The following is a 24,880-nucleotide window of genomic DNA, read 5'->3' on the forward strand; positions in this document are numbered from 1 at the left end:
CTGGAACTCATGCCGCACGCGCACCGCGCAGCTTGCTCGCAGAAGCCGCGCAGGAGCAGATTCCCGACAGATGCCGGGTCTCGCCTCGCCACCCAAACCGGCAAGCATAGTGGCCTCCTGGCGAGCTCCGGGGGACCGTTTGGGGCCTCTAGGGGCTTCTAGGGGCCGCCTGGGACCTCTTGGGGTAGCTATTATGAGAGCCCGCCCGCTGGAGCCCCGCTGGAGCCTCGGGATGCGTGCCCCACTCCACGCTCGGCCCGGTTCCGGTTCCGGTCCTGCGGCTTTCAAGTCCCGAAGTCTTCTCCATCCAAGGTGGCCGCTTCATCGTCGCCGTGCTCACACCGGACTGGCTGCTCCCCCGACGTCGGGCGTCATGCCAATGGGGCTGGTGGTTGGCATGTTCGATGCACCTTGTCCGGCGGGGTCGAAATTCTCGCGGCCCCATGTGACGTGATGCAGCGGGAGCAAGCTCCGTCTCGCGGGAGCTTTAGAGCAACCGCAGACCCTTTTCACGACTCGGCCTCCATCTTCTTTTCCTCCCCTTTCTTCATCTCTCCTTCTCCGACTCCCTCTCTGTACTCTGGCGATTTCTTCTTCGTTTTTTTGCACAGACACATACACAATGGCTGCTGAGAAGTACCACACCGAGGCCCTGGCCGGCGTAAGTACTCCCCGTTATGCGCAGAGGTGTCGCGTTGCCCCTCCATCGCCAGAACGTCGTAGCTAACCCGCGATTTCCCACCGCCAGCTCAAGGACTCCAGCCTGTTCATTCAGGATGCCTTCATCGACGGCAAGTGGGTTGCCAAGGAGAACAAGTTCGATGTCTTCGGTTCGTTTCCCACTCGCCCTCGTCGCTGCGCCGCCAGAGAACTAACCGCCATATCCCAGAGCCCTCCACTGCCACCGTCCTCGGACGGGTCGCCAACTGCGCCCTCGAGGACTTCCAGACCGCCATCAAGAGCGCCGAGGTCGCCCAGACCAAGTTCTGGGAGAGCACAACTGGCAACAGCCGAGGCGCCCTCCTGAAGAAGTGGTATGAGCTCGTCATTGCCAACAAGGATGACCGTACGTGAAGATTTCACCCAAAGCTCTCTCAGCCTCCCTCTCCGAGCTTCCCAGACTGACAAACTCCGCAGTCGCCAAGATCCTCAGTCTCGAGAACGGAAAGACCCTCGCCGAGGCCACCGGCGAGGTCGTCTACGCCGCCAACTTCATCTCCTGGTTCGCTGAGGAGGCTACGCGAAGCTACGGCGTTACCATCCCCTCCTCCTCTCCGCACACCACTCTGATGACCGTCCGCGAGCCCGTCGGCGTCTGCGGCATCATCACCCCCTGGAACTTCCCCGCCGCCATGATCACTCGCAAGATCGCCCCCGCGCTGGCTGCCGGCTGCTCCGTCGTCATCAAGCCCCCCTCCGAGACTCCCTACTCCTGCCTGGCCTTCACCAAGCTCGCCATCGAGGCCGGCCTCCCTCCTGCCACCATCCAGGTCCTGCCCACCCGCGACCGAGCGGCTGCTACCGAGCTGGCCACCAACCCTCTCGTCAAGAAGATCTCCTTCACCGGCTCTACCGGTGTTGGTAAGATGCTTGCCAAGCTCGCCGCTGGTACCCTGAAGAAGGTCAGCCTGGAGCTCGGCGGTAACGCCCCCTTCATCGTCTTTGACGATGCCGATGTCGACCTCGCAGTCGAGGGTGCCATGTTCTGCAAGTTCCGTTGCTCCGGCCAGACCTGCGTCTGGTAAGTTGCTCTCATCTCCTCTAGTTATAGCTTATACTAATCAATTGCAGCGCCAACCGACTCTACGTCCAGAAGGGCATTGCTCCCGCCTTCACCGCCAAGCTGGTTGAGAAGGTCAAGGCCCTCCAGATGGGCGGTGGCCTGAACGAGACCACCACCCAGGGTCCTCTCGTCAACCAGTCCTCCGTCAACAAGGTCAAGGAGCACGTCGCCGATGCCCTCTCCAAGGGCGCCAAGGTCGCCGCCGGCGGCACCACCCCCGACTCGCCCGGTTTCTTCCACCAGCCCACCGTCCTGACCGGTGTCACCCAGGAGATGGCCGTCGCCAAGGACGAGACCTTCGGCCCCCTGGCCCCCATCTTCGAGTTCGAGACCGAGGAGGAGGCTCTCCGCCTTGCCAACGACACCGAGTTCGGTCTTGCCGGATACTTCTTCTCCAAGGACATCGGCCGTGTCATGCGCGTCGCCAACAAGCTCCAGGTCGGAATGGTCGGTGCCAACACCGGAAAGATCAGCGCCGCCGAGGCTCCCTTCGGTGGCATCAAGGAGAGTGGATACGGAAAGGAGGGCAGTCTGTACGGCCTTGCAGAGTACCAGAACATCAAGAGCATCACCATTGGCAACTACTAAGGAAAATAAGGAAGCGGGGAATATGTATTCGGCTATGATAATGACGAGGATTAAAAAGCCCACGGGAATGACCGATGGGTGTTGACGATGGTATCGTCATCAAAATAAAATAAAATAACTTAAACCATACCTCCCCTTCCTTGTGATGCCTGGCTTATTTAGTTTGAGGGGCTTATGTGCCATTAACCCGCAGTGGTATCCGTATAGAGCAGCATTTCGCAGAGGAACCGAGATTGAAAGCGAACCCAATGTGTGCATATTTAGCACATTTGATGGGAACTTCCATCCATACGAGGTCTCCACCAGCGCCGCAGATGCCAAAGTCGACTTTCAGGATTGCTAATATAATATGCAATCAGCAATGCGCTGAGAATGACCGCGACGCTAATCGGTCCTATGATAATATGTTAGATTGGTTAAAAAAATTTACAGGACTATTGCTGGCTTACCTCCAATCTTCCAGAGATCTGCGCTTCTTGGGTTCTGATCGTCGCCAGTTATCTCCGACACGTTTTGCCCAAAGTACGAGGTGAAAAATGACAGGGGGAGCTGATCTGGTTAGTTTGTAATCGAGACCAAGCGTGGTCCTGTACTGACAAAGATGATGGTGAAGATGGTGAACAGCATGACGGCTCGGCCCTGCTTGGTGGATGAGCGGACTTCTACTAAATTCGCCGACTTTTGTTTTAGGTCTAGCAAATCTAGAACCTGGTGCAAGCTGTTAGTGACCAATTCACGGTGCTTTTTTCTGTGAGGCCAAGAACTCACCATTTTGTGTGTGTACTTGGCATCGCTCTTCATCCCGCCCAATTCTTTCATGATGGTTCCCAACTCTCGCATCGCTTTCTTGGACAGTTTACCGGCAAGCCCTCGTATCTCCTTCGTATGATTTCCGTGATCGGCATTCAGCCTAACAAACCCATCGCCGTCCTGCGTCACTGAAAAGGACCCGGAACCCTGAAGGTCCATGTGGCCATCGCCTCTCTGGTGCACCAACACATTTGGCCGAACTGTGCGGTCCTCAGCGCCGGGGATGAGGTTATGGAGAGCGCTCCGAAGCGACCCGAGCACTTCTTGTTGCTTTTCCATGAGCCTGTAGAGCATGTTGAGTTCGTCAAGAACGTCAGCCACTTCCAAGACGAGTTTGAGCTCCTTTCTGTCGTTGTACGCTGGGCTTGATAAGCTGATATCCGACTGTTCACGATGGAAGTCTTGAAAGTAGATGGTTTGTCGGGCGCTCTGTATGCATTATGATCAGACACAAGTATCGGGGGATATTATCAACAGGAGCCCACCTTGTTTCCAATGGCCCACCGATAGATGCCTAGCAAATCCCCAAACTTCCTGTTTTCCAGGCCGAACAGAGAAGTCATGGCCTGTTCGACAATCAACGAGTTCAAGTCGTAGACATTTTTGCACTGTCCAGAATGAAATTTTATGCTGGAGTAGAGATCTCTAAACTTGGAGGTGCTCGAGGGGGAATCCGCGCTGAATGTAGAGGGGTCATTGAACTGAAAGTCGTGTGAAGGGAAGAAGGACACTATGAAGTCTGCAGTTATTGTTAGAGCAGCTGACGAAGATCATACACCGGTATAGGAACTTACGCTCATTGAGTACCCAGACCCAGAGCTGATCTACCATGACAATGAGACTGTCTCGCTCCGCCTCGTCTCTTCCATCTTCGGCAATTTTGCTCTGTGATCCGGTCCATTTAGACACAGTCTGGTCTGCGTCCCTTTCTCTGGTGTCACTCAGAGAAGAGTAGTAAAACTGGTCTAGTGATCGTCGAGGATGAAGCGGAGGATCGTGGTTCAGATACTTGGACGAAACACTCTGCTGTAGTCCCTCTCTTGTTGACTCGGGGGAATTAGACACAGCCTCAGGCCCCACATTGTACGTATCTCGCAGCCTTGTAAAGTTTTCATACGTGTCCCAGTTCAGATAGGGAAGCTGCGATATTATTAGTGTAAACATGCAACGGCGTGTATTCGGCGGAAGATGACTGACATAGAGCGAGAGCAAGGGGTGGCTTCTCTTCTCACCACAGGTGTCGCCTGGGTCTAGTTAGATCACTTGCAGACATGGGTTCCAGTCAATGCGAAATCATGAACAGAATAATTGATGCGATATACTTACTAGGGTCCTGTAAATCACAGGATGGTTCCATGAACCGGGAATGAGGTGGAACGTCAAGAGACAGGCTGGGCCTCGCCTTGCACAGCCAAATATTGTCATTAACCCCGCAAGAGTTGGCTGACAATTTTTCAACGCAGCGCTTTGTAAATTATAGGTACGTGTCAGGCCTCAAGTAAGATGACGACGAATTGATTTCAAACGGCTTGACGTACCTTGACCCACGCCATGTTGTTGACTGGCACATGGAGCCATCGAAAAGTGAGAGGGGACCAATCCGCTACTCGTGGTAGTTCAGATTTGCCGAGGATGTCGTCCTCGACTGATAACGTGGAGATTGACACGATAGGAGATCCGTCTTCTCCTGGAGGAAAAGTGAAATCGTGTAGATAGCATACACATTGTGGTAGCGAGTCCGAAGTATCGGGACCCAGAGCGGCCGGATCGGGCGGGTCGAGAGCCATATGCAATGTTGTCCGCGGACTGAAATCCGGGGTTGGAAGAATTGGAGATAAGTTCGCAAGGAGCTAGGCGGAAGGGGAATCGGCCATAAATAGTTCGAGGCAGGACTGGATGCTAGTTTGGCATGCAGACGTGTGTAGTGATGGGCGACCAGGGTCTGGAGAAGATCTACGCCGAGCAGCCAAGTGACTCGCTGACAATTGAACTTGATTTGCTACGGGGGTCTTTTTGAGGCAGCCACAAAACGCCATCCGACCCGGATTGAGAATGCCTGCGTCAAGTCACTATGCTGAAGTTTACCAGGGAAAGCTGTCGCAGAACACGTGCAGTGTGCAGTGGACATAGTGACCTGCGCAACAAGTTCGCCTGCCTCGCATTGTTACTTCTTCCCAGCTCATACGGTATTGCCTCGTGCTTTGTGCAATTTATTAACCGCCATAAAGGGTGGCGTAGCAAGGTACACGACCGTTTGTGACAGGTAACCGGCTTCCTCTGGCTGCTAGCCCCGTGCGGCTGAACTGCAGAAGGTGTGGCTGCTCATACGGAGATGTCCAAGGGAGGTGTTGTGAAGCCGGATCCCGCGTTCAAGGATGGTCGGCCGAGTGGGCTACGAAGTGAGCAGTAGGTAATAAAGAGGCTTTACAAGTATCGGGAATCAAAGGCAAGTCGCGTGCCGATCACCAACCAATTCTGCAATCCATGCCGGTATTCCCATTACTCCGCCTTCACTCGAAGCCCGATTCTGCCTTGCAAACGTTGGGCTAATCGCAACCGCCCCAAATTCCAACTGTGGCGGTTGAGTGGCGGCAATATTCACGGCTGAATGGCTCCAGCTTCAGCCATTAGCACGTGAGGAAAGTGAGTACCCGACTTTCATCCAGGCTGCCATCCACAGACCGTTTCTATCGACATCACTCCTCGTCATATCTGCGCGCAACTTGTCCCATCATGTTTCAATCGAGTCTTTGAGCGTCACCCGACTGAAGCAGCATCATTTCGAACCCACCGTTCTCCATGAGATGTCCCTGACCTTCCACTGTCATTGTCATTCCACGGCCAAAAGGATATGGCACAGCGCCACGAACTGCCTGAAATTGTTCGGGACTCGGAATTATCCACCACCTTCCAGTCCAGCATCACGATACACACCAAACCCTCAAGCCGTCGAAATGCTCCCAACCAAGAACGATGGCGTCATGTCAAGATTCTAGGCCATGGGGGATATGGAGAGGTTTGGTTGCAGCGCAGGCAAAGTTCGGGGTCACCGAAGCTCCGTGCCTTGAAACACATCCGCATCTCTGATCGCGACTCTGGTCCTAGAGGATACATGCGTGAATTGGAGGCTCTAGCCAAATTCTCACAAGATCGGGTATGGTGCCGCTCTGTATATATCGAATACTCACTGTGCTGACGCATTCCTGTTAGTACAATGAATTCTTCGTCGAATTCTATGGGTGGTATATATATAATGGATTCCTCCACATCGCTACCGAGTTTTGCGAACACGGCGACTTGAGGGCATATCTCAAGAATGTTGGAAGACTACCGGAAGACCAGGCGCAGGACATTGCCGCTCAAGTCTTGGGAGGCCTCATCATGATGCACGAAGCAAAGTTCGCCCATAGGGACATAAAACCGGCGGTAAGACTCAATAAACTTCGCTCGTGAACGCACTTCTGACTTTCGCCACAGAACATACTCATCAAAAGCAAGCCCCCCGATGAATGGTGGGTCAAAGTCCGTGACCTTGGACTCAGCAAGCGGACTGAGGGTGAACCTGGCTCTACTACTGTGCGAGGGACTCCTGGTTCCATGGCCCCCGAAACAGCTGGATTTCACGATGACCCCAAAAGTGTGGATCCTTGCTTGGCAGATATGTGGTGCTTTGGCGAAACAGTCTCTCAAATGCTCACTGGTTCTGGGACGTTTAGTAACCTCGCTAACCTGGTTCACTACTCCAAAGGCGATGTTGAGTTTCCTGTCGGGGGTATGAAGGAGGCAAATGCAAGCGATGACGCCGTGTATTTCGTCAAATCGCTCATGAAGTTCAATCCAAACGAGAGGCTCGAAGCAGCCAAGGCACAAGATCATCCGTGGATGACCTCGTTCCAAAACCAGGTACAGGACCTGCAAGAATCAGGTCCTTCTGAGCATCGTCACCACCAAGAGACAGGGCCTCCATATCTCTTCTCGCCTGATCAGTCGACCGAAGCTTCTGCCGCATGGACCGATCTCCCGTCATCTGGTTCGGTGACCGAAGCTTCTGTCGCCGGGAATTCGCCATCTGATCAGTTGACCGAAGCCTCGGCCGCGTGGACAACTATGGAAAACCAAACATCATGGCCAACTCCTGTTACCTCCCCAAGTCTAGACACAAACGTCGAGCAAATCAGCAGAAATTCCCCGACCGAAATCGGCATTCCACCGTCCAGAGCATCAGAAAAGGTGACAGATCTCTTTGTAACAGAGCGTGACAGCCGTGAGGCCGATACAGAGACGCTCAAGCCTAAAAGAGATCCAAATTCCACAATACTCCCTACAAGGTCAAGACTGCCAGGTGTGGACTTTCACCAGACACAAAATCAAAGTCATGGTTTAGAAATCTCCAGCGAATCTAAGCCACAGCCGAGGGAGAAGCGGTCGATACCATCGAATCTACCCGAAATTCAATCAGAAGCGACATTAACCTCCGAGAAGAATGTTCTGCCAGTTATAGTCCCTCCAGAAGTGGAGGCTGATGGTTCACATATTCAGCCTGATAAGACTGGGTCCGAAATGCCAACAACCAAGAAACGATATATTTTTACTACGCCCCACGAATTAAGAGTCAAACCACTCAATATTGATCAACTCTGTGAGAGGATGGAGAGTGAAAAGAAAAAGAACCGCCTCTCTGACTTATTGTTCATCGATAAATTCAAGCGCCCTCGACCTCGAGAAACGAGTCGAAGCATCTCTCCTCCTCCCCTTCCTCCTCCTCCCCCGCCCACTCCAATTCAAGTCAAAATCGAACTCAAAGATTACCCTCGACGTAATTCAACCGGTCAACAAATCACTTCTCCTCCTACTCATTCTGCTCCTCCAATCGAAGTCAAAGATAACAGTCGACTTCGTCCAAGGAGTCAAAGAAGATTTCTACCTCCTCCTCTGCCTTCTGCTCCTCAAATTGAAGTCAAAAATCACCCACCAAGTCGTCCAAGGAATCCAAGGAGTCGAAGAAAATTTCTGCCTCCTCCACCAGCCGAAGTAAAAGATGACAGTTAACATCGTCCAAGGAGTGCAGGAAGAGCTCTCCCTCCTTCTTCCCCCCCTCCCCCTCTACCCCTCCGCCGAGAGAAGTTTGACGCATCCGTCCAGCTTGAGACAAATCGTATCAATTTTATTCCAGGTCAAGCGTACATGCTATGATACAGTGGGGACGCGTAGCTCAGCTATCGCCAAAGGCACAACAATGCAGATCGGTAATGCCGTCTAGGTTTATGTTTCCGAGGCAGCGGAGGGCCGACAAAGTCCGCAAGGAATACATTTCTATTAGACAAGTACCACTTAGTTATTAATTGTTTTCAAAATGTCGAGAATGTATACCCTATCGTAACTATTACTAGCTAGGGCGAGGTAATTGGGGCCTGTGTAAGGTCCCGGTTGTCAGAGCCCACGGTCACCGTAGTAGGCTTCCTTTAACAATTGTTAGCCCAAGGTGTTTGACACCCGTCTCAAGATTCGGCAATGTTGTATGAAAGCCAGCCGAAAAACCTGCGGGACAACCGCCGAGATTTATGCTGTCTAAATCTATCAAAGAAGGTTAGAAAGCCCGCCGATTCTAGCTAACGTATGCTCCCAGAACTGGTTGGGCATTCAATGCCATTTTCTGAGAGTATGTACGCGAAAAATCCTCTGGCAAGGGGGGTAGGAACTTCTTCATGTGGAAGAAAATTCCGTAGGCTGAACGAGGAAGAGTAGGTAACTATAGAGCCATTTGTGGAGAGGACGATAGAGGAGTAAGGAATGGATTCCGGGAACCGATAGAGCCAAACCAAACCAAAAGGAAAGAAAAGGAAAAAGAATAAAAAAAAGAGAAAAAGGAATTACCCATCAAAATATTATTCTCCCAAACAGAAATGCATTTTCTATTCTATCACTCAAGGGATTAACACAAGCCACTACGTCTTGCAAATACTTGGTATTCTAAGGCTCTTCTGAGGCCGTAAGTCGAGAGCCCAGTCTATGCCGTATCTGCAATGTCGATGCGAGCCATGGCGGCTAGAAAGGTCTGTCCGCCGTCCTCATTCTGCTCAACCTTTCCATCCAATGCGTCTTGAACAACCACTGCAAGCCGCTGTATGCCTTCAACGATAACCTCTTCCGAGTTCCACGCCCATGATAGACGCGCTCCACGTCCAAAGCTTGTCCTAGAACGGTGGTCGCTCCCCTCATCACCACGCACTGTAAAAATAGACCCAGGTGCAATTGTGAGAGCCTGTGAGGTCTTGGCCCATGTTGCCAACTCATCGGCGGGAGGCAATCCGTCTGGGAATGTGATGTATAGGAAGTAACCGCCCGCAATCTTCGGCGAGTCTTCGTTGAATTGGTAGGACGAACCGGCATTGAGCTTCACGCCAAGTGGGACGAGATATTTGTCGATAGCAGCAAGTAAGGCGTTGTATCGTCTCCGATAAGTTGGAATGAGCACATTTTCAATATGCTTTGTGAACTCGCCAGTCGTAATCATCTGAGATATCAAGGAAGATGAAAAGTGACCAATACAGCCACCCGAGCTTGACGAACCACTGGTCATATAAGCAAAAGCCAAGAGTTGGAGTAGGAGATAAAGGCTTACACTTTTCCCATATTTTCAACAAACTTGGGAGTCCCCTCCAACCACCCCACACGCATTCCAGGTGCTATGATCTTGGAGAATGAACCATTGCTCACGCTGTTCCCCCACTCGGACTGGCCAGGAAGAGCTCGATCCACATCGACAATCCGAGGAGGTAGCGGTCCAACCTTTTCAAGGGGAGCACTCTCCTCGACTGGCCATCGCAAGGCATCGTAGACGTCGTCTGTGATGATCAGGGCGTCGTGTTCGCGTGCGAGTCGTACTATCTCTTCTCTACGACGCAGACTCATAATTTTGCCACTGGGGTTTGAAAAGGTTGGGACGGCATAGACGATGTGTCTGAAAAGTTTTGGGTAAGTCTTGATCGGTTTTGCCTCAGAGTCACCCTCGGCGTCTGCTTTGGAAATGGCATCCCTGAGAAACTCAATGTCAAGACCTTCTTCATCCTCGGGTACGCCCCGTAACTTTCCAGTCAAGCCTGCATCCTCAATCATCGGGCATGCCATAAAATAGGTTGGCTCTACCATCCACACGCGCCGCGTGTAGATTGGATCCGAAAACCGCAACAGGATGTTGGTCAAGTTGACGGATGCTCCGCCAGTGATACCAACGCGGTCAAAAGTGATATCACCGGCAGTGGGGCGATAGATATCAGTGAGCCAAGAGGCAACGCCCTGTCGTAAGGCATCGCGGCCTAGCTGTGGTCCATATCTGAGGGCTGGCGTAGACGTCTCATTGTTAGCGAGAACAACAGTGGCGGCGTTGAGTAAGCTGTGGTCAGGATGAAGCGCTGGAGTTGGCCAGCCGAGCAGCAAGTTGATAGGCTCATTAGAAGTCATCGTGTCTATAACCATCTAATTCTCGGACATAAATGGCTGGTTCGTGTTATCAGTTCAACCTTGGACTTTAGTTGTGCTCGACGTAAATGCCGCTGCATGGCGTCACCTCGGTCTCGGCTTTATTCATAGGCCTCCGCCGCAGATTGACTAAGCTCGGCCGAGACCCCCACCTCATCTCGAGGTGGTATTAGTCTATATTTTACGCATAATTTCTTTATGTGCATGTATACACAGTTCAAAGTATATTTGGTTTTTTTGTAGTCTTACTCAATATCATCAGATAGATCAAAGCCATACAGTAATCTCAAACAGTAGGAATAAACAATAAGGGCTACACCCAGCACCAGAAGAAACAGTAGCTGAACAATAAGGTTGTTGCCCACCGGTCTCTGCCTGAAGCTTCCATTCAACCCCTCTGACTTCAACCCTATTGTCTACAGTCAACGACCTTGCTATCTGCAGTCAACAACCTTGAGATAGTAACCTTATTCCGAGCAAAGGGATATAAGGGAGACTGACGTCTCCCATCATCAAGGGGCCAACTTCCCTTCTAACACTCATCCCTTATCCCATAACAACCAACTTTAAACATGGCAACAGTTCAAAGTATATAGGAAAGTAATTAAAATAGCCGAAGTTCTTAGCTCTAGGATAGTGCAATAACTAGTCATGGTGAGAGGGAGACCAATAGTGTAGGATTCAATCATGTCACAAAGTCACATTGGAAATACGGATCAAGATATAGGGTCTAGAATAATGTCGTATTAAAAACACAACGCTATTAGTTTAAGCTAGAACCTACTTAGAAATGGGCTTAGCATGGCCACCTCCACTCAGCTTGATGGTGCGTCCCTTAAGCCAGCGGCTCTTGGTAGCGCTAGCGTTGTAGTAGAGAGTATGCCCGTTGCTGTGGATGTTCGACAGAGTGCTGTCAGTGTCGGTGAGGTTCTGGACGGTGGTGGACTTAGTCATGGTCCAGTTGCTGGTGCGGTCGAGAGCGACGTCGAACGAGGCAGCTCCGTATCCGGAGTAGGCGGCGCCGGTCCAGGAGCTGTACGACTTCAGAGTCCAGGAGATGGAGCTGCCGTTGTACGCGACGAGGTCACCAGTCAAGGCAGAATCGACAACCTTGACAGTCACCTCAGCAGGCTGCAAGTTGCTGTTCTCCGTGTAGTCGGCATAATGGTTGAATTCCTGGGTGATCTGAGAATAGTTGGCGGAAACCAAGACACCAGAAGTATGGTTGATCTGGCTGTTGTCGATCAAAACATCGGCGATAAGGTTGCCGAACCACAGACCAGGCATGGTCTTGCCGAGGGTGGTGATCTTGGAATCCTTCAGCTTAAGCTTTGCGCCGGAGAGACGGACCGACGAGCTGAACATGGCAACTCCTCCGAGCAGACCAGCAGTGGCATCACAGTTGACAAGAGTAGCGTTCTGGGCACCATCGCTGAAGACGACAGGGCCGTTGTCGGAGTGCGAGATGACATTCTCGGCGTAGATCGTTCCCAGGGCATAGTAGGTAGCAGAGCCAACACCGGCGGTGTGAGAGACAGAGTCGTAGACGTAGACGTATCCAGCGGGGGAGTCTCCGGAGAAGGCCGAGGAGCGGGTGCCGCCTGAGAAGTGCTTGATGTTGCGGCCGATGATGGTTCCGTTGCCCGAAGCATAAAGTCCGTGAGAGACGGGTCCGCTGGAGTAGAGCCAGGCGTGGTTCAGCTTGACAACAGTGCCTGTGCCATAAGCGTAGACATTGGCAGCACCATTGTGGACGGTGATGTTCACATGCTCCAGAGTAGCAGAGGAGTCGTTGGCCTAAGAGTAGAAGTAAGTATTTGGCAAAATACAAGCCGTGGCAGATAATTGATAAGGGAAACACTGGAGGTAATAAAAGGTTCCAACATACTACATTAAGAGCCGCATTAAAGCCGTAGAAACTGGCCTCGTTGAGGTTGCTAGAGTAGCCAGACTTGACAATGTCGACATGAGAGGCCGTGAGATGAGCACCCTTCGACACGACAACGACACAAGTGTCATTCTTGTCCGTTGAGAATTCTTTATGCTCCACCAACTTGCTGCCCTTTTTGAAAGAGTAGGCCGTGGCCACTATCAGAATAATTAGCCAAGCTGCTCGTTTCGTGCAATGTGAGACTTCATACAGTCCCGAGGCTGGCTTGAAATGAAGGGAATGTCGTAATCGGCCAGGATCGCATCATCGGCTGCCCAGTCTTTGGGGAGGATGGTGTCGGACGGGTCGTTGACGGTGATGGTCGCAACTGCGGCGCGCAGAAACGCTGCAACCAGGACAAGGGAAGAGGCCATTGTGAATCTCAAAGGGGGAAGTAAGTCGGAGCTAGAACTGAGTCGCTGAGTTGCCTGCTTGAGTCCTACAGAAAACTCTCTGAAGTCAACATCTTCCTTTCCTTATATATGAATTGTTGAATCCAGCCATCTACATATTGTTGGAGCGTACGTAAACACCAAGCAGGGATCCAGCATCGGGATGTGGCCGCCCTCGATATAATTTCGGCTCCACGCATTCTACCCCGCAAGATCGACTGATGAAGCGGAGTCGCAAAGATCCATAGACCAATGTAGTAATTATTGGGCACTGGGGTAGTCTATACCGTGCGATCATCTCTGTTTCCCCGCGTTCGGCAGCTTGTTGTCGCTGGTTACCCCAGACTTTGTTCGGGTCGGGCCCGCCTAGTGGAGTGGCGAGGAGTAAAAGAGCGATGCCAAAATAGAGCAATACAGCCGAGTCGTTATAGTGTCTTCATTTTATTTCGGCAAGGGCTAGCTGACGTGTAGCTATGCAGCACAGGTGAGGCGTCCCTGTTTATGTTGTATTGCACGGTCCTTCACCTCATGATACCCAATACATCTGCCGTCAGCTACTCCAAATAGGCAACATGGATCCCCGGAGCACTTCCATTGGCCTCCTTTCAGAGCTGAGCCGTGCGGCACTGTTCTGCCGATCTACGACTTAAGCTCGGTTGTTTCCCAGGATGTGTGACACGGACGTCCATTCTCCGAAGTTCGGATGAACCCTCCCCCACCTTGAAGCCGGGACGCCCTGCAGAAGCTTCATTCTCTGGGGTCACCGTGGAGTTGAAGCTCCCTCGGCAGCAAGGCATCAGTGCGGACCACCCGATGGCATCCAGACCGCTTCGACTAACGAGAACGAGGCCTAACAAGCTGGCCAAGTGGCTGCGGTCGGTTATTGCCTCCCGGGATGGTACTGCGCTCTTTTTTCGACCTTCCCCCCGCTTTCATCAAGAGTCGTCGTCATCATCTAAGTCCTTAATTATCTAGCGCTCTGCCGCTCCCATGACCCCGACGCTAATGTAATTTAATTTTCGCTCTCGGACTCTCCTTTGAGATCCATGGCGGTCTTTGTCGAGAGGATGTAACCCACACCTGTTTACTCCAAACCGACTACATGTACCCTGGTTCAAATAGGGTTCATTGGAAAGGGCAAGATGAATACCGTGGTGATTCAAGAGCGGCTTCGAAAGTCTGAACGTTCAACAAACTCCACAAATCTCATTGACACATATAGTAAAGAAGGTCTATCGGGAAGATCGCCTTGGCTGCTTGGCATCTTCTAGCCGCATTCATGGGGCCGAGTCCCAAAATAGTGGGGTTTCCCGCTAATTCACCAACTCCCTCCCTCTTTCATATTTATTACTGAAATGGTCTTTTCCACTGTCATGGCTCCGAGTAGCAGCAACGACTTACGCTAGGGCAGCGATTACAGATCCAATTTCTCTGTTATCAGTACTGCGGCGTTGGCACCTGGACCGCCCATAAGCTACACGGTACAATACATGCGTACAGCCCCAAGACAAGCCAACAGTTCAGGTTGGTAGCAATGAATCCCTGGCAATTGGCTATCGATGCCATATTTTTTCCCTTTAGGAGGCTCTATTCCATAAATAAACCTCCAATCAACACGATCTTAATGATTATTCGTATGAAAGCGATCGTGAAGTCCTCATTGATCGGGGCTCTCCAGCCGTGTCGGTCGGACAGAATCCCGTCTGCCCCACTTCAATCAACTTATATATTTAGAGGCTTCGGAATTCACGTCCCGAAACCAACGTAAACTTGTCATCGTCGTTGAGAAAGGCCATTCTCATTATGCTTTCAAAGGATCCTCAGCAAGCTGCCACGCGCGGCCTCCTGTCAGAACAGGGCCAGTCTCGCCTCTTTACCCTGTCGCCGCCTCCGTCAATAGAAGCCTTCAAAGCCATCTGCGCCCAAACCACCACTAAGGACCAATACCCGCTAGCGGCCGCGATCGAGAAAAATGTCCCGATTTACAAGCTAGCTCCCTACTCTACAATGACGGAGGACCAGAAGAGGGATCTTCAAGATGAATGGTACCGAGTCCTCCTCCACGGTCCGGGAGTATTTGTGACCAGCGGCCTCTTCACCGACGCGCAGGTCATCGACAAAGCTACAGAGACCTTCTACACAATCATTGAGGAGGAAAAGAAATCGCCCAAGACGCACGGCGATCACTTCGCGGGTGCTGGAAAGAACGACCGCATCTGGAACTCGTTCAGCAAGCATTGTCTCGCTGATCCGGCCTCATTCCTAAGCTACTACTCAAACCCGTACCTTGATCTCATCTCCGGCGCATGGCTAGGTCCCGGCTACCGCCTCACGGCCCAGGCCAACAATGTCAAGCCTGGCTCGGCTGCACAAGTCTCCCACCGTGACTATCATCTGGGCTTCATGTCCGCTGACCGATGCGGCGGATATCCGCGAGCCATGCAGGTGGCTAGCCAGTGCTTGACCCTTCAAGGCGCCGTCGCCCATGTCGATGTGCCCCTCGAGAGCGGACCCACGCGATTGCTTCCTTTCAGCCAGACCTTTTCCGCTGGATACATGGCATACCGTCTCCCAGATTTCAACGACTTCTTCCTAAAGAACTACATCGCCCTACCGCTACGCAAGGGTGATGGCATCTTCTTCAACCCCGGCCTGTCTCACGCTGCCGGAGAGAATGTTTCGACCAACATTAATCGCCTGGTGAACCTCCTGCAGGTCAGCAGCGCTTTTGGCAAGCCAATGGAGACGATCGACGCCCTCCCCCTAGTAGAGAGCAGTTGGGACCATCTCATCACCCTGTACAAAGAGAAGGGACTGTGTGACGAGGTAAAAACGTTCGTTTCCATCGTTGGTGAAGGATATCCCTTCCCCACCAACCTGGACAACAACGCTCCAAAGTCGGACAACATGGCTCCAGACTCCGAGCAGGATATAATCTTCAGCGCTCTTTTGGCTGGCAAGAGCAAGGCCGAGGTTGTCTCTGATCTTGACAAATTCCGGGTTAATTCCAGGGCATAATCCCGAGGTTATATAGCCGCGCAATTTGCTCGTCAAGGAATAGACAAAGAAGGGAAATTGAATTCACATCTTTAATACGTTTCAATAACTTGATGAAACATTTCATATTTACTAGTTGATGTTCTCATCAGTCTTTGCCTCCAAAACTGACCGCGTAGTCGACTTTAAGAATCCCTGGAAACTTTCAAACGCAGTCGCATCGTGGCCCTCCACCCACCGGCACCCAACCGTGACCTGTTCCTTTCCCACTCGGATAAACAGTTTGAAGGCAAACACGCACTTTTTCCCCTCCGTATCCTCAGTTTTCTTGTTATCTTTCCCAACTTGCATCTCTCGCTGCTTTCGCCTACGCCAAGCACGAGCCCATACTTTGTCCACTGTGCGTCCCACGCCTTCCATCCGAGTTCGATCCCACTCCCAAGAAATCATTTCCAGCTTCCCTACTGCAGCGCTGAGGTTGTTTGCGAATTCGCCGACCTTTTCTGGGGTGGGAATCTTGGCTACTTCAACCTCTGTGATATCAGGAAGGATGCTCTTCGATACTGCGGTTGTAATACCACGAGCCACTTCCTGGGTTGGTCGCATGGGCCCGAAGCTCCAGGCAATGGCCCACCGCCGGGTCTTGGATCCCTGCACAAACTCGGTAACGGCGTAGTTGTCGATGCCGTTCTTGCGGAGCTTCTCGATGAACTCCACAATGCTGGTGAGGAATCCGAACATGGCCGTATACCACTGCACACGCTCGCGCAGAATGAGCGACTCCCGCAGAATGCGATCAACGAAACCCACTTCGCCACCGTCGGTGACCATTTCGACTTTTGCTCCTGTACATGCGCTCAGTGGAGGTCGAGACTTTTGTGCAGCACTGTTGGCCATGTCCTCTTCGGATTTATAGAATGGGGGGTTATTCATGGTGAAGTCGATAGTGTCGATGCCGAGGTCATCAAGGGGAATGACTGAGTCCTCTGGTTTTCGCTGCACAACATTGATCCGGTCCTGGAGGTTGTTCAGTGCTACATTTTTCCTTGCAAATTCGAGACTCCTCGTATCGATATCTATAGCGGTTAGAAATGTCTTGCGATCAACGTGGGGGCTCTTACCGGTAGCGATAAAGGACCATGGTCTCTGAGCGCAGCCGAGAAGCGGATAAATGCAGCTTGCCCCAGTGCCAATGTCAAGACCAACCATTTTACGGTCTGGCTTTTCGTAGGTGGTAGTGTCCAGGAGACCTTTGAGCCACAGCAAATAGTTGTGTCTGTTCGTAACCTACGAGAACAGGTATAAGCCATCATATTTCCAGTTGGTGCATGGCAACTTACAGGAGGGCACAGCCTATCATCGGGGAGCTCAATCTGCAAGTCAAAATCCAATTTGAGGAGTGTCTTGGTCAGCTGCATGACACACTTTGGATCGTTGAAGAAGTCGGGTTTCCGTTGGTTCCACCTGAGATTCTGCGTGAGAACAAACGTACGTATCATTCATGAAGACAGTGAGGCATACAGGTCAGCAAAATCTGGATCTAGCTGTGCTAGCTCTTTGAAATCTGGAGGCTTTGAGTACAACTCTGCAAAACGACGGTCTCGGACTGCATCGTCATTTGAGAAAGTGAGACGTGACTCAACCGTCCTTGATTCATCAACGCAGGACTGTTCACGCGAGGATAACGATCCGCCTGGGACCTCGTCCTCATTTTTGCGCTTCTCGGCCATATTGCGACGTGACCGATATCGGCAGACTTGGCAACTCCAGGAACGGTTGGTTTGCTGTATAGGGTGGTGTGAATGCAAGCTGAAGGCGAGTGGAGTTGTGCTTCACAAAATTATGTCGGCCCCATGACAAGTCACAAATGCCACGTGGGCGAATCTTCACCGACCAGAAAAATATTTCAACGGCTCGTAAAATCGAGAAGGCTGTAGAAGCTGATAGGGTTCCAGGCTCTATGTCATGCAGGGTAAATTCTTCGTTATTAGCTGAGGTTAAAAAGATCGAGTGAAATAATCCAACTGAAAATGCAATGACCCAGGCAAGCTTCGTTACAATCATGTCCTCATACTACGATATCTCCGTCGCGGCCTCTGCCTCTACCAAAGCAATACCCGCCATCGCCACCCTTCAAGAAGCTTCATGTCCTTTTCATCAATATCCGAGTCGCCTCGCTCAATCCTGGCGCACAGCTTCTTCACGCGCTTCTGAATCGTTCTAGCAACGCGCAGAGATACTTCATTCGAAAAGACGTAGAGTACGGCAAATACGAAGAATGCCAGCTTGGCGAAATAGCCAGTGCCGAAGACGCCGTCCTTGATGTATTCAAGGAGCCCCTTGGACTTGCGGAATGCATACTCAGTGTCATTGGAAGATGTTTGCGACTCCTCATCGTTTGTTCGACGGAAGAACTTGCGGATGAAAGGGATAAAGGTCGCGCTTGAGAAAGTCGGTCAGCTAATGCACACGCCAGAAATGGCAGATGGGGGCAAGGGAGGGATTGGAATTTACATGGCACCACCGATAATCCACCTGCGCCAGCGATGGCTCTCCGCCTCTTTGGCAATGTCGCGCACCTCGCTTTGGAGGACCTTCAAATCGCTCAGAACGGTGCCCGCTTGGGCTCGAATACGAGTGTCCAGCTCATAAGGCGACATGGCCGAGTCGCCCGTCTTCCGCCGACGCTGGAGGCTGAGGTACTCGCGCAGGCCGAACTGGCAATTCGTCTTGAGAGCCTGGAGTTCCCGGAGGTTCGTTGGAGCAAATGTGGTCGCCATCTGGGTGCTGGGCCGAGGGACCTCAGCCATGCTACCGCCCATGTTGCCACCCGGCTTGCCCTGGTAATTGGGCTGGTAATTGGGAGTCTGTGACTCTGACACCGGGATCATCGGGGGAACAGGGTTTCCGGGCACGGGGATTCCAGGATCGAGAGGAGGACCTGTTGCCGCCATAGCAGGGCCATATTCCTGCGGATTGTAGGGCTGCGTGGTGTAGCCCTGGGGATCGTAGCTTTGTGGGTTGTACGATTGGGGGTTGTACGATTGGGTGGTATAGTTGTTCTGGGGGCTGTAGTTCTGGGGATTATAGCTCTGACTGGTGTAGTCCTGGGGATTGTAACGCGGCTGACTGTACGACTCAGGCTTGGCCTTCGACTGCGATTGAGACTGAGCCGGGGGAGGCGGATATGAGTTGCCTCTGGTAGGCGACGGAGTGCGCATCGGCTGAGGATCCACGGGTCGCATGGGCGACTTGGAGTGGGTGGACGACATGGTGATGGCGGCCCGATGGAATGGGAGGAGTGGGTTTAAGGAAAGAAACGAATTAGGTGAAGGAAGGAAGAAGCTAGGCCAATATACACCGGATTACCGGAAACTAAGAGGTTGATATTCAATGCCCAAGGTCACAATACTGGGAGCTCACCACATGTTGGCGATGCGATGGATGGTGAGAGGCTGGTGGAACAGGGTAAGGCGATTGACAGCGGTAATGACGCTGGCGCTCGGCAAAAGGTGGGGGCGTGGAATTCAATGGGGCTGGGGAAATATATGCGATTTACCGGGGTATATTGATTTACGAAGTCAATTATTCTTCAATCTGGGGACTGTCTGATCTCTGACGTATTGGCTCCGAATAAACCCACACTCTGCCTCGTACTCTTCCTTCAATCATCCCAAGACCCTACTGGTGAAGAGTACTGGTGAAGAGTTCGATACACGCGATGTGCTCCTCCCTCAACGTTGCTCCTCCCCACCGCACGCATCATGCCGCACATAAGATGCTCCTGGACGTCGATATCGAACCTGTTCCACAGTCTGTGAAGCTGCTCCACCAAGTCCCAGCGCGTCGCTCGGAAGACACCACTAAAGGCCTCGAAGAGCACCCTTGTCTGCCACCTGCCCAGCAAGTTATGGACGTCCTGGAAAAGGACCTCGAGAAAGGTCATGATGCGGCTTAGTAACTCATCTGAGCACCCGAGTCCCCGGTCTTGGTCAAGGACGACGCACATAGCGTGTGTGCGCGCTGCCCAGAGTGCCACAGTGGGGGCGCGATCAAGGGCGTCTTCGATCTGCTGCTCGGCCGCTCCAAACATGTCCAGATGCCCAGTACGTGAGAGGCGTTCCATGTGACCAAAGATGAAGCGAAGCACCCAACGGATGATGCGTTCTGGATGCCCGTCAGCCACTGCCCTCCGAACGAAGAGATCCAGGTCAAGGATGCCACGTCGGGTCGCATCCTGCGCTCGTGGGAAGTGCGCGAACAGCAAGTCCCTATTGATGTTAAAGGTGCCTTGGTTCGTGAATCTGTCCCCACGCATTCCGGGCGATATATTGGCGGCCACCATGGTTCGTCGCCTTGGGGGCGCGAACGCTGGACCTCCTGCGGATCGGAGCGCGGCGCCTCCTGGACGGCCAAGACGAGGCCCAAATTGCGAATTGCCCCAATCTGCCGGCCAGAGTCCCGGCTGTCTTGGTTCCGGGTAGTCGTTGTACATTCCTTCGAAATGATGCTCGTCTAGTTGGTCCTCGTCTAGTTGGCCCTCGTCTATTATTGTGCGATATCGTTCGCCGTGGCGAGGGCTGCCGGCGCGAAAGCGAGGATGAGAATGGTTGTCCTGTGGTGCATCCATGATGGCGATGAGAAAGACGATGATGATGCATTCGAAAAAGACGAACTGAACTTGGACTTGGCCTGGCCTTTATACCCGCCAGATTTCGAGCATGATTCATTTTGGGCGGCCGGTTTGTCTTCGCCCAGATGTTTGTGGCGGATGGTGTTGGCAAGCTGCGTGTGTGATGCGAAGATTGCCATGTTGTCACGGCCACAAACACCAAATATTTGGGGATAAAGCTGTGCTTTGCACACACAGTTACTCAAACATATACGGTCTACGTGCTGCCTGACATTATCTGGACGTACAATGTTGAATCATCTGATGAGTGTACGAATAGAGAGAGTCACGGCCGTCAGGAAGCCTCTCCAACCTACACGAGGAGGGCCCACTAATTACTTCATCTGATGTAGCACTTTTCCTGAAACAAGCACGATAGCAAGCAGGTATCGTGGGACTCGTCTGGGTTCTGGACTTGCGGATGACGTCTGAATCTCGAGCTGGGATGAATCCAAATGAGTAAACGTTTGTATGTTAGATGAATGCCTTAAAGAAATCCATAATCGAAGCCCAGAAAGATACACCCAGGGCATCTCAAAGATTCAGGTGGACTCGCCCCATAACGAAACCGTTGCGTTGGTTGTAGCGTTGCTACACGCTCCAGCCAATCATGAGACCGGATCTGATGACTTAGCCGTGCTATTCTTGGTTGCCTCAGCCCACCAACGAGCTGCTCTGGTGTTCTGGCAGGCAGCTCCCCCCCAGTCCTTCGCTCTCTCACACTCCCTCGTCCTCTTCATCTCCCACTTTCTCTCGTCGCACTTCTCCCAGCAGGAATCGACAGAAGCTTGCCAAGGACAATTCTTCTTGCTACGCAAATCTTCATCAGGATGTATTTTCACATCTCCAAGCGGAGCTGCTTTTTTTGGTTCTCTATCTCATCCAGCCATATCCACAATTCGATGTGCCCTGCGAGTGCTGGTTCGCGCCCCAAGAAGAGGGCGAGTCTGCCTTTCAAGTGTGCCCATGCCCACTCCTGAAGGATGATGAATCTTGGTACAAGTGACCTTGCCCTCTCTTTACTGCCTGTGTGCTCCCGGTATCTGCTTGGCTCTCGCTCCCGCTCTCTCGGTCTCTCGGTCTCTCGCTGCCTGCCTCCGAGTATAAGTATCTGCTGTTCCCCCCTCTTCTTCAACCTACCTCGACTCGCTCAGTATCCTCTTCACTCTTCACTCTTCTTTCTCCCTCTTCCATATTATACCTGCTTGACCTTACTCGTCTTATTCCTCTTGTCCTCACAAAGCCCAGCACAGTCACAATCACAGTCATCGTCGTCGTCGCTATCGTCGTCGTAGACATCGCTGCCGCGTACGACAGAGTGTCGCTTGTGCATACCCATCCTCTCTTAAGCTCTTCTTTTGCTTCCACCTCAGGATCTCTGCCATTGGGACCTCTGCCATTGAACCCTCTCCTCCACTCTTACCTCTCGACCTTGCTCGTGTTGGTCTCTCGTCTTGTTGCCTTGCCCTCAGGCATCAGTCATGGAGGTCACACACAAAGTCGAATACAAGATCCGTGACCTGGCTACTCGTGCCGTCACTCTCTTCCCCAACCAGGCCCAGGTCCAACGAGACATCAAGGATATCCCTCTGCGAGTAAGCTCTTCCACCTCCGTCTACAACTTCTCCGACTAACATGTTCCTCTCCAGCCAGGTGTCAATGAGATCTCTGTCGTTGGCCTCAGCCCAACCGTGATCAAAGACTCGATCAAAGTCGAGGGCAACGGCGCCGCTACCATCGTCGGTATCACTGTCGAGTCCCTGCCCAACCGGGAGCTGTTCAACGAAGTCTACCCAGACTCTGACTCTGACAAGTCCGACGATGACGATGATCATTCGGATGATGATGAAGAACCTGAGCAACCCGGGCTATTGGAAGTCACAGCAAAGCTTGTTGAGCTTTGCGACAACCTGAAACGGGCCCAGGATTTCATCCAAAATGCCGACGAACGCGTCAAGATCCTCGATTCCTACTGCCAGTCTCTCGACAAGAGGGAAGGTATAGTCATCCAGGACATTCTTGGCACGTACAAGCAAGAGCGTGAGAAGGCACACGCAGACCGCATGACCGGCTCTATCCAAGAGCGCGAGATCAATTCGGCCATCAATAAGGTGTCAAGGGAGCATGCCAGGCTGCAGAAACTTGACGAAAAGCTCAAGAACAAAGCCTGGAAAGTAAAGGTGAAGGTCCAGAAGATTAAACAAAAGAAGCAGCAGAAGCGCATGGCGCATCAGCAGGATCGACTCAAGGAAAAGGCGCGAGTCCGCGAGGAGCGACGACGCGTCTGGCCCAAGGACTGCTGGACTGTCAATATCCAACTCGAGGTGAATGCCTCCTTCACTCCCATGTCCTCGCGTCGTGGCTCCATTTCAAGTGAAGCCGACTTTGGTCGGAGATCACCCAGCGGGACCATGGAGATTGATGAGCCGGCATCATGCGACTTGGTGTTGTCCTATGTCACGATCTCGGCATATTGGACACCAAGCTATGACCTCCAACTCTCCACGACCAATTGTACGGGCTCTCTATGCTTTGATGCCTCTCTTAACAACACCACGTCGGAGACTTGGGAGAACTGCAAGATCACTCTCTCCACCTCTCAAGCAGCCTTCTGCGGTTCCGACGAGTTGGTGCCCATCCTCCAGCCTTGGCGCATCAAGATGGCGGCGCCGATGGGCATTGGTCCCAACGATGGCGACATCACCAACAGCAAACATGAGGTGCGAGAACGAGCGAAATTCCACAACAGAAGTCGAAACAACTTCCAGGTACCCGGTGCAAGGGCCACCATGTTTAGTGGCGATTCACCGCGCCAGCTTCAGGACTACCAGATGCAGATTATGATGTTGGAGCAGACGAACAAGAAGAGGTTCATGATGGCGAGACAGGAACCGCAAAATCCCCAACTGGGTATGCAGCAGCAAGCCCAACAGCAAGCCCAGCAGCGGCAGGCCCAGCAGCAGCAGATGCAACAGCAGCAGATGCAACAGCAACAGATGCAACAACAGCAGATGCAACAACAGCAGATGCAACAGCCGCAGCAGATGATGCAACAACGAGCGGTGCGCCAACAGGCTCAACAGCAACAGCAACAGGGCTTGTCGCCTCAAGGTCAATTTAACGGTACACCGTCGCATGGCCAGATGCTACCTCCCCAGCATCTTCTGCCCGGGGATGGTTCTTTGGATGCCATCGATATGGGTATGGATTTCCAGTCAGGCCCGGATTTCCAGTCGGCCCTGGATTTCCACGAATCTCTCATTGAGGAAACAGGTCTGACTACGACCTACGACCTCCATGGGCTCAAGACCCTGATTCCCAAGTTCACGCCCACAAAGCAGCGCGTTGCCCGCGTCAAGTTTACCAACGTCTTCTTCGGGCACACCATCGTGGCCAAATACCACGCCATGGCATACCTGAAGGCTAGGGTCAAGAACAACAGCAAGTGGGCCCTGTTGAAGGGTCCCGGAAGCTTGACATTGGATGGCAGTTTCATGGGAAATGTCACAATTCCCCGCTGCAGCTCTGGGGATACCTTTAGCCTTAGCTTGGGTACCGACCCAGCGATCAAGGTTCTGTACCCGAAGGCCGAAGTTCAGAGGTCCACAACCGGCATGTTCCACAAGGAGAATAGCTCCGTGTATAAGCGCAGCGTTACGCTACGCAACACTCGAGCATCGGGTAAGGCTGTCAACCTGCTCATCTTGGACCAGGTTCCAGTGTCCGAGGACGACCGTGTTCGGGTCGACCTCGTCTCTCCAAAGGGTCTGACGACCGATGGGCCGCGCGTGCCCTCCGGCGCTCCTGGGAGCGAAACGGTGGCGGGCAAGGACTGGGGAAAGGGTACCGTTCGCCTCAAGAACAGCGGTCATCTCTGCTGGGAGGTCACCCTGAACCCAGGCAAGTCTGCCAAGCTCGACTTGGAGTACACTGTTTCGCTGCCGTCTGGAGAAGCTGCAGAGGATTGCACGAAGGCGGCTTGATATGGAAGCTCTTGATGGAGGGAGGTCTTTGCTGTTTTCCTTGGTGCGGTCTTAATCACAGCTGGTTTCTAATGGTAAGAAGGAAGGACAATTTGATGTACTCTCTGTTTCGTATTTTTCTTGATTGCATTTGGTCTTCGAGGTATTCACTCAATTTTACGTGGAAACAAAATGTATGCTGGAAGTAGGCATATGTTCAACTCTTTTCATAGTGTTCTTCATCTCAAACTCATTACTAAGTTAGTT

The 24,880-nt window shown here is 52.3% G+C and overlaps 10 protein-coding genes across 10 annotated transcripts; 4 read left to right on the top strand and 6 right to left on the bottom strand.

The window, feature by feature from the left end:
- The first annotated feature begins 313 nt into the window (after positions 1-313).
- On the top strand, positions 314-2,500 carry BGZ61DRAFT_452890 (Aldehyde/histidinol dehydrogenase). Its single transcript, XM_046246007.1, has 5 exons — positions 314-661; positions 749-830; positions 890-1,066; positions 1,138-1,741; positions 1,792-2,500. The coding sequence occupies exons 1-5, from the start codon at positions 623-625 to the stop codon at positions 2,369-2,371; spliced, it is 1,482 nt and encodes a 493-aa protein (XP_046103586.1). The 5' UTR covers positions 314-622; the 3' UTR covers positions 2,372-2,500.
- A 131-nt stretch (positions 2,501-2,631) lies between these two features.
- BGZ61DRAFT_532994 (uncharacterized protein) lies at positions 2,632-4,968 on the bottom strand (the record flags this gene model as incomplete). The annotated part of the gene is made up of 7 exons (XM_046253942.1): positions 2,632-2,765; positions 2,821-2,920; positions 2,969-3,079; positions 3,140-3,610; positions 3,667-3,920; positions 3,976-4,321; positions 4,720-4,968. 7 exons carry the CDS (start codon positions 4,966-4,968, stop codon positions 2,632-2,634), a joined length of 1,665 nt encoding a protein of 554 aa, XP_046103587.1.
- Positions 4,969-6,032: 1,064 nt separating this feature from the next.
- Positions 6,033-7,081, top strand: BGZ61DRAFT_353018 (kinase-like domain-containing protein; the record flags this gene model as incomplete). The annotated part of the gene is made up of 3 exons (XM_046240473.1): positions 6,033-6,335; positions 6,392-6,607; positions 6,659-7,081. Coding segments are annotated over 3 exons (942 nt in total), but the record flags the coding sequence as incomplete, so codon positions are not given.
- Positions 7,082-9,074: 1,993 nt separating this feature from the next.
- On the bottom strand, positions 9,075-10,719 carry BGZ61DRAFT_391346 (pyridoxal phosphate-dependent transferase). The gene is made up of 2 exons (XM_046242825.1): positions 9,804-10,719; positions 9,075-9,753 (listed from the first exon to the last, which is right to left on the bottom strand). Exons 1-2 carry the CDS (start codon positions 10,655-10,657, stop codon positions 9,189-9,191), a joined length of 1,419 nt encoding a protein of 472 aa, XP_046103589.1. The 5' UTR covers positions 10,658-10,719; the 3' UTR covers positions 9,075-9,188.
- A 721-nt stretch (positions 10,720-11,440) lies between these two features.
- Positions 11,441-12,964, bottom strand: BGZ61DRAFT_532997 (uncharacterized protein; the record flags this gene model as incomplete). The annotated part of the gene is made up of 3 exons (XM_046253943.1): positions 11,441-12,457; positions 12,549-12,748; positions 12,802-12,964. The coding sequence occupies 3 exons, from the start codon at positions 12,962-12,964 to the stop codon at positions 11,441-11,443; spliced, it is 1,380 nt and encodes a 459-aa protein (XP_046103590.1).
- A 1,789-nt stretch (positions 12,965-14,753) lies between these two features.
- BGZ61DRAFT_452895 (uncharacterized protein) lies at positions 14,754-16,068 on the top strand. Its single transcript, XM_046246008.1, has one exon. The coding sequence runs from the start codon at positions 14,786-14,788 to the stop codon at positions 15,998-16,000; it is 1,215 nt and encodes a 404-aa protein (XP_046103591.1). The 5' UTR covers positions 14,754-14,785; the 3' UTR covers positions 16,001-16,068.
- An 11-nt stretch (positions 16,069-16,079) lies between these two features.
- On the bottom strand, positions 16,080-17,968 carry BGZ61DRAFT_452896 (uncharacterized protein). Its single transcript, XM_046246009.1, has 4 exons — positions 17,501-17,968; positions 17,320-17,443; positions 17,101-17,266; positions 16,080-17,055 (listed from the first exon to the last, which is right to left on the bottom strand). Exons 1-4 carry the CDS (start codon positions 17,707-17,709, stop codon positions 16,112-16,114), a joined length of 1,443 nt encoding a protein of 480 aa, XP_046103592.1. The 5' UTR covers positions 17,710-17,968; the 3' UTR covers positions 16,080-16,111.
- On the bottom strand, positions 17,946-19,438 carry BGZ61DRAFT_452899 (uncharacterized protein). The gene is made up of 2 exons (XM_046246010.1): positions 18,494-19,438; positions 17,946-18,421 (listed from the first exon to the last, which is right to left on the bottom strand). The coding sequence occupies exons 1-2, from the start codon at positions 19,249-19,251 to the stop codon at positions 18,082-18,084; spliced, it is 1,098 nt and encodes a 365-aa protein (XP_046103593.1). The 5' UTR covers positions 19,252-19,438; the 3' UTR covers positions 17,946-18,081.
- Positions 19,439-19,643: 205 nt separating this feature from the next.
- BGZ61DRAFT_494354 (uncharacterized protein) lies at positions 19,644-20,474 on the bottom strand (the record flags this gene model as incomplete). Its single annotated transcript, XM_046250756.1, has 1 exon — positions 19,644-20,474. One exon carries the CDS (start codon positions 20,472-20,474, stop codon positions 19,644-19,646), a length of 831 nt encoding a protein of 276 aa, XP_046103594.1.
- Positions 20,475-22,132: 1,658 nt separating this feature from the next.
- On the top strand, positions 22,133-24,634 carry BGZ61DRAFT_353414 (uncharacterized protein; the record flags this gene model as incomplete). Its single annotated transcript, XM_046240518.1, has 2 exons — positions 22,133-22,246; positions 22,301-24,634. The coding sequence occupies 2 exons, from the start codon at positions 22,133-22,135 to the stop codon at positions 24,632-24,634; spliced, it is 2,448 nt and encodes an 815-aa protein (XP_046103595.1).
- Positions 24,635-24,880: the final 246 nt, after the last annotated feature.

This window comes from Ilyonectria robusta (assembly GCF_021365365.1).
Source record: "Ilyonectria robusta strain PMI_751 chromosome Unknown BGZ61scaffold_11, whole genome shotgun sequence".
Taxonomy (NCBI): Eukaryota; Fungi; Ascomycota; class Sordariomycetes; order Hypocreales; family Nectriaceae; genus Ilyonectria; species Ilyonectria robusta.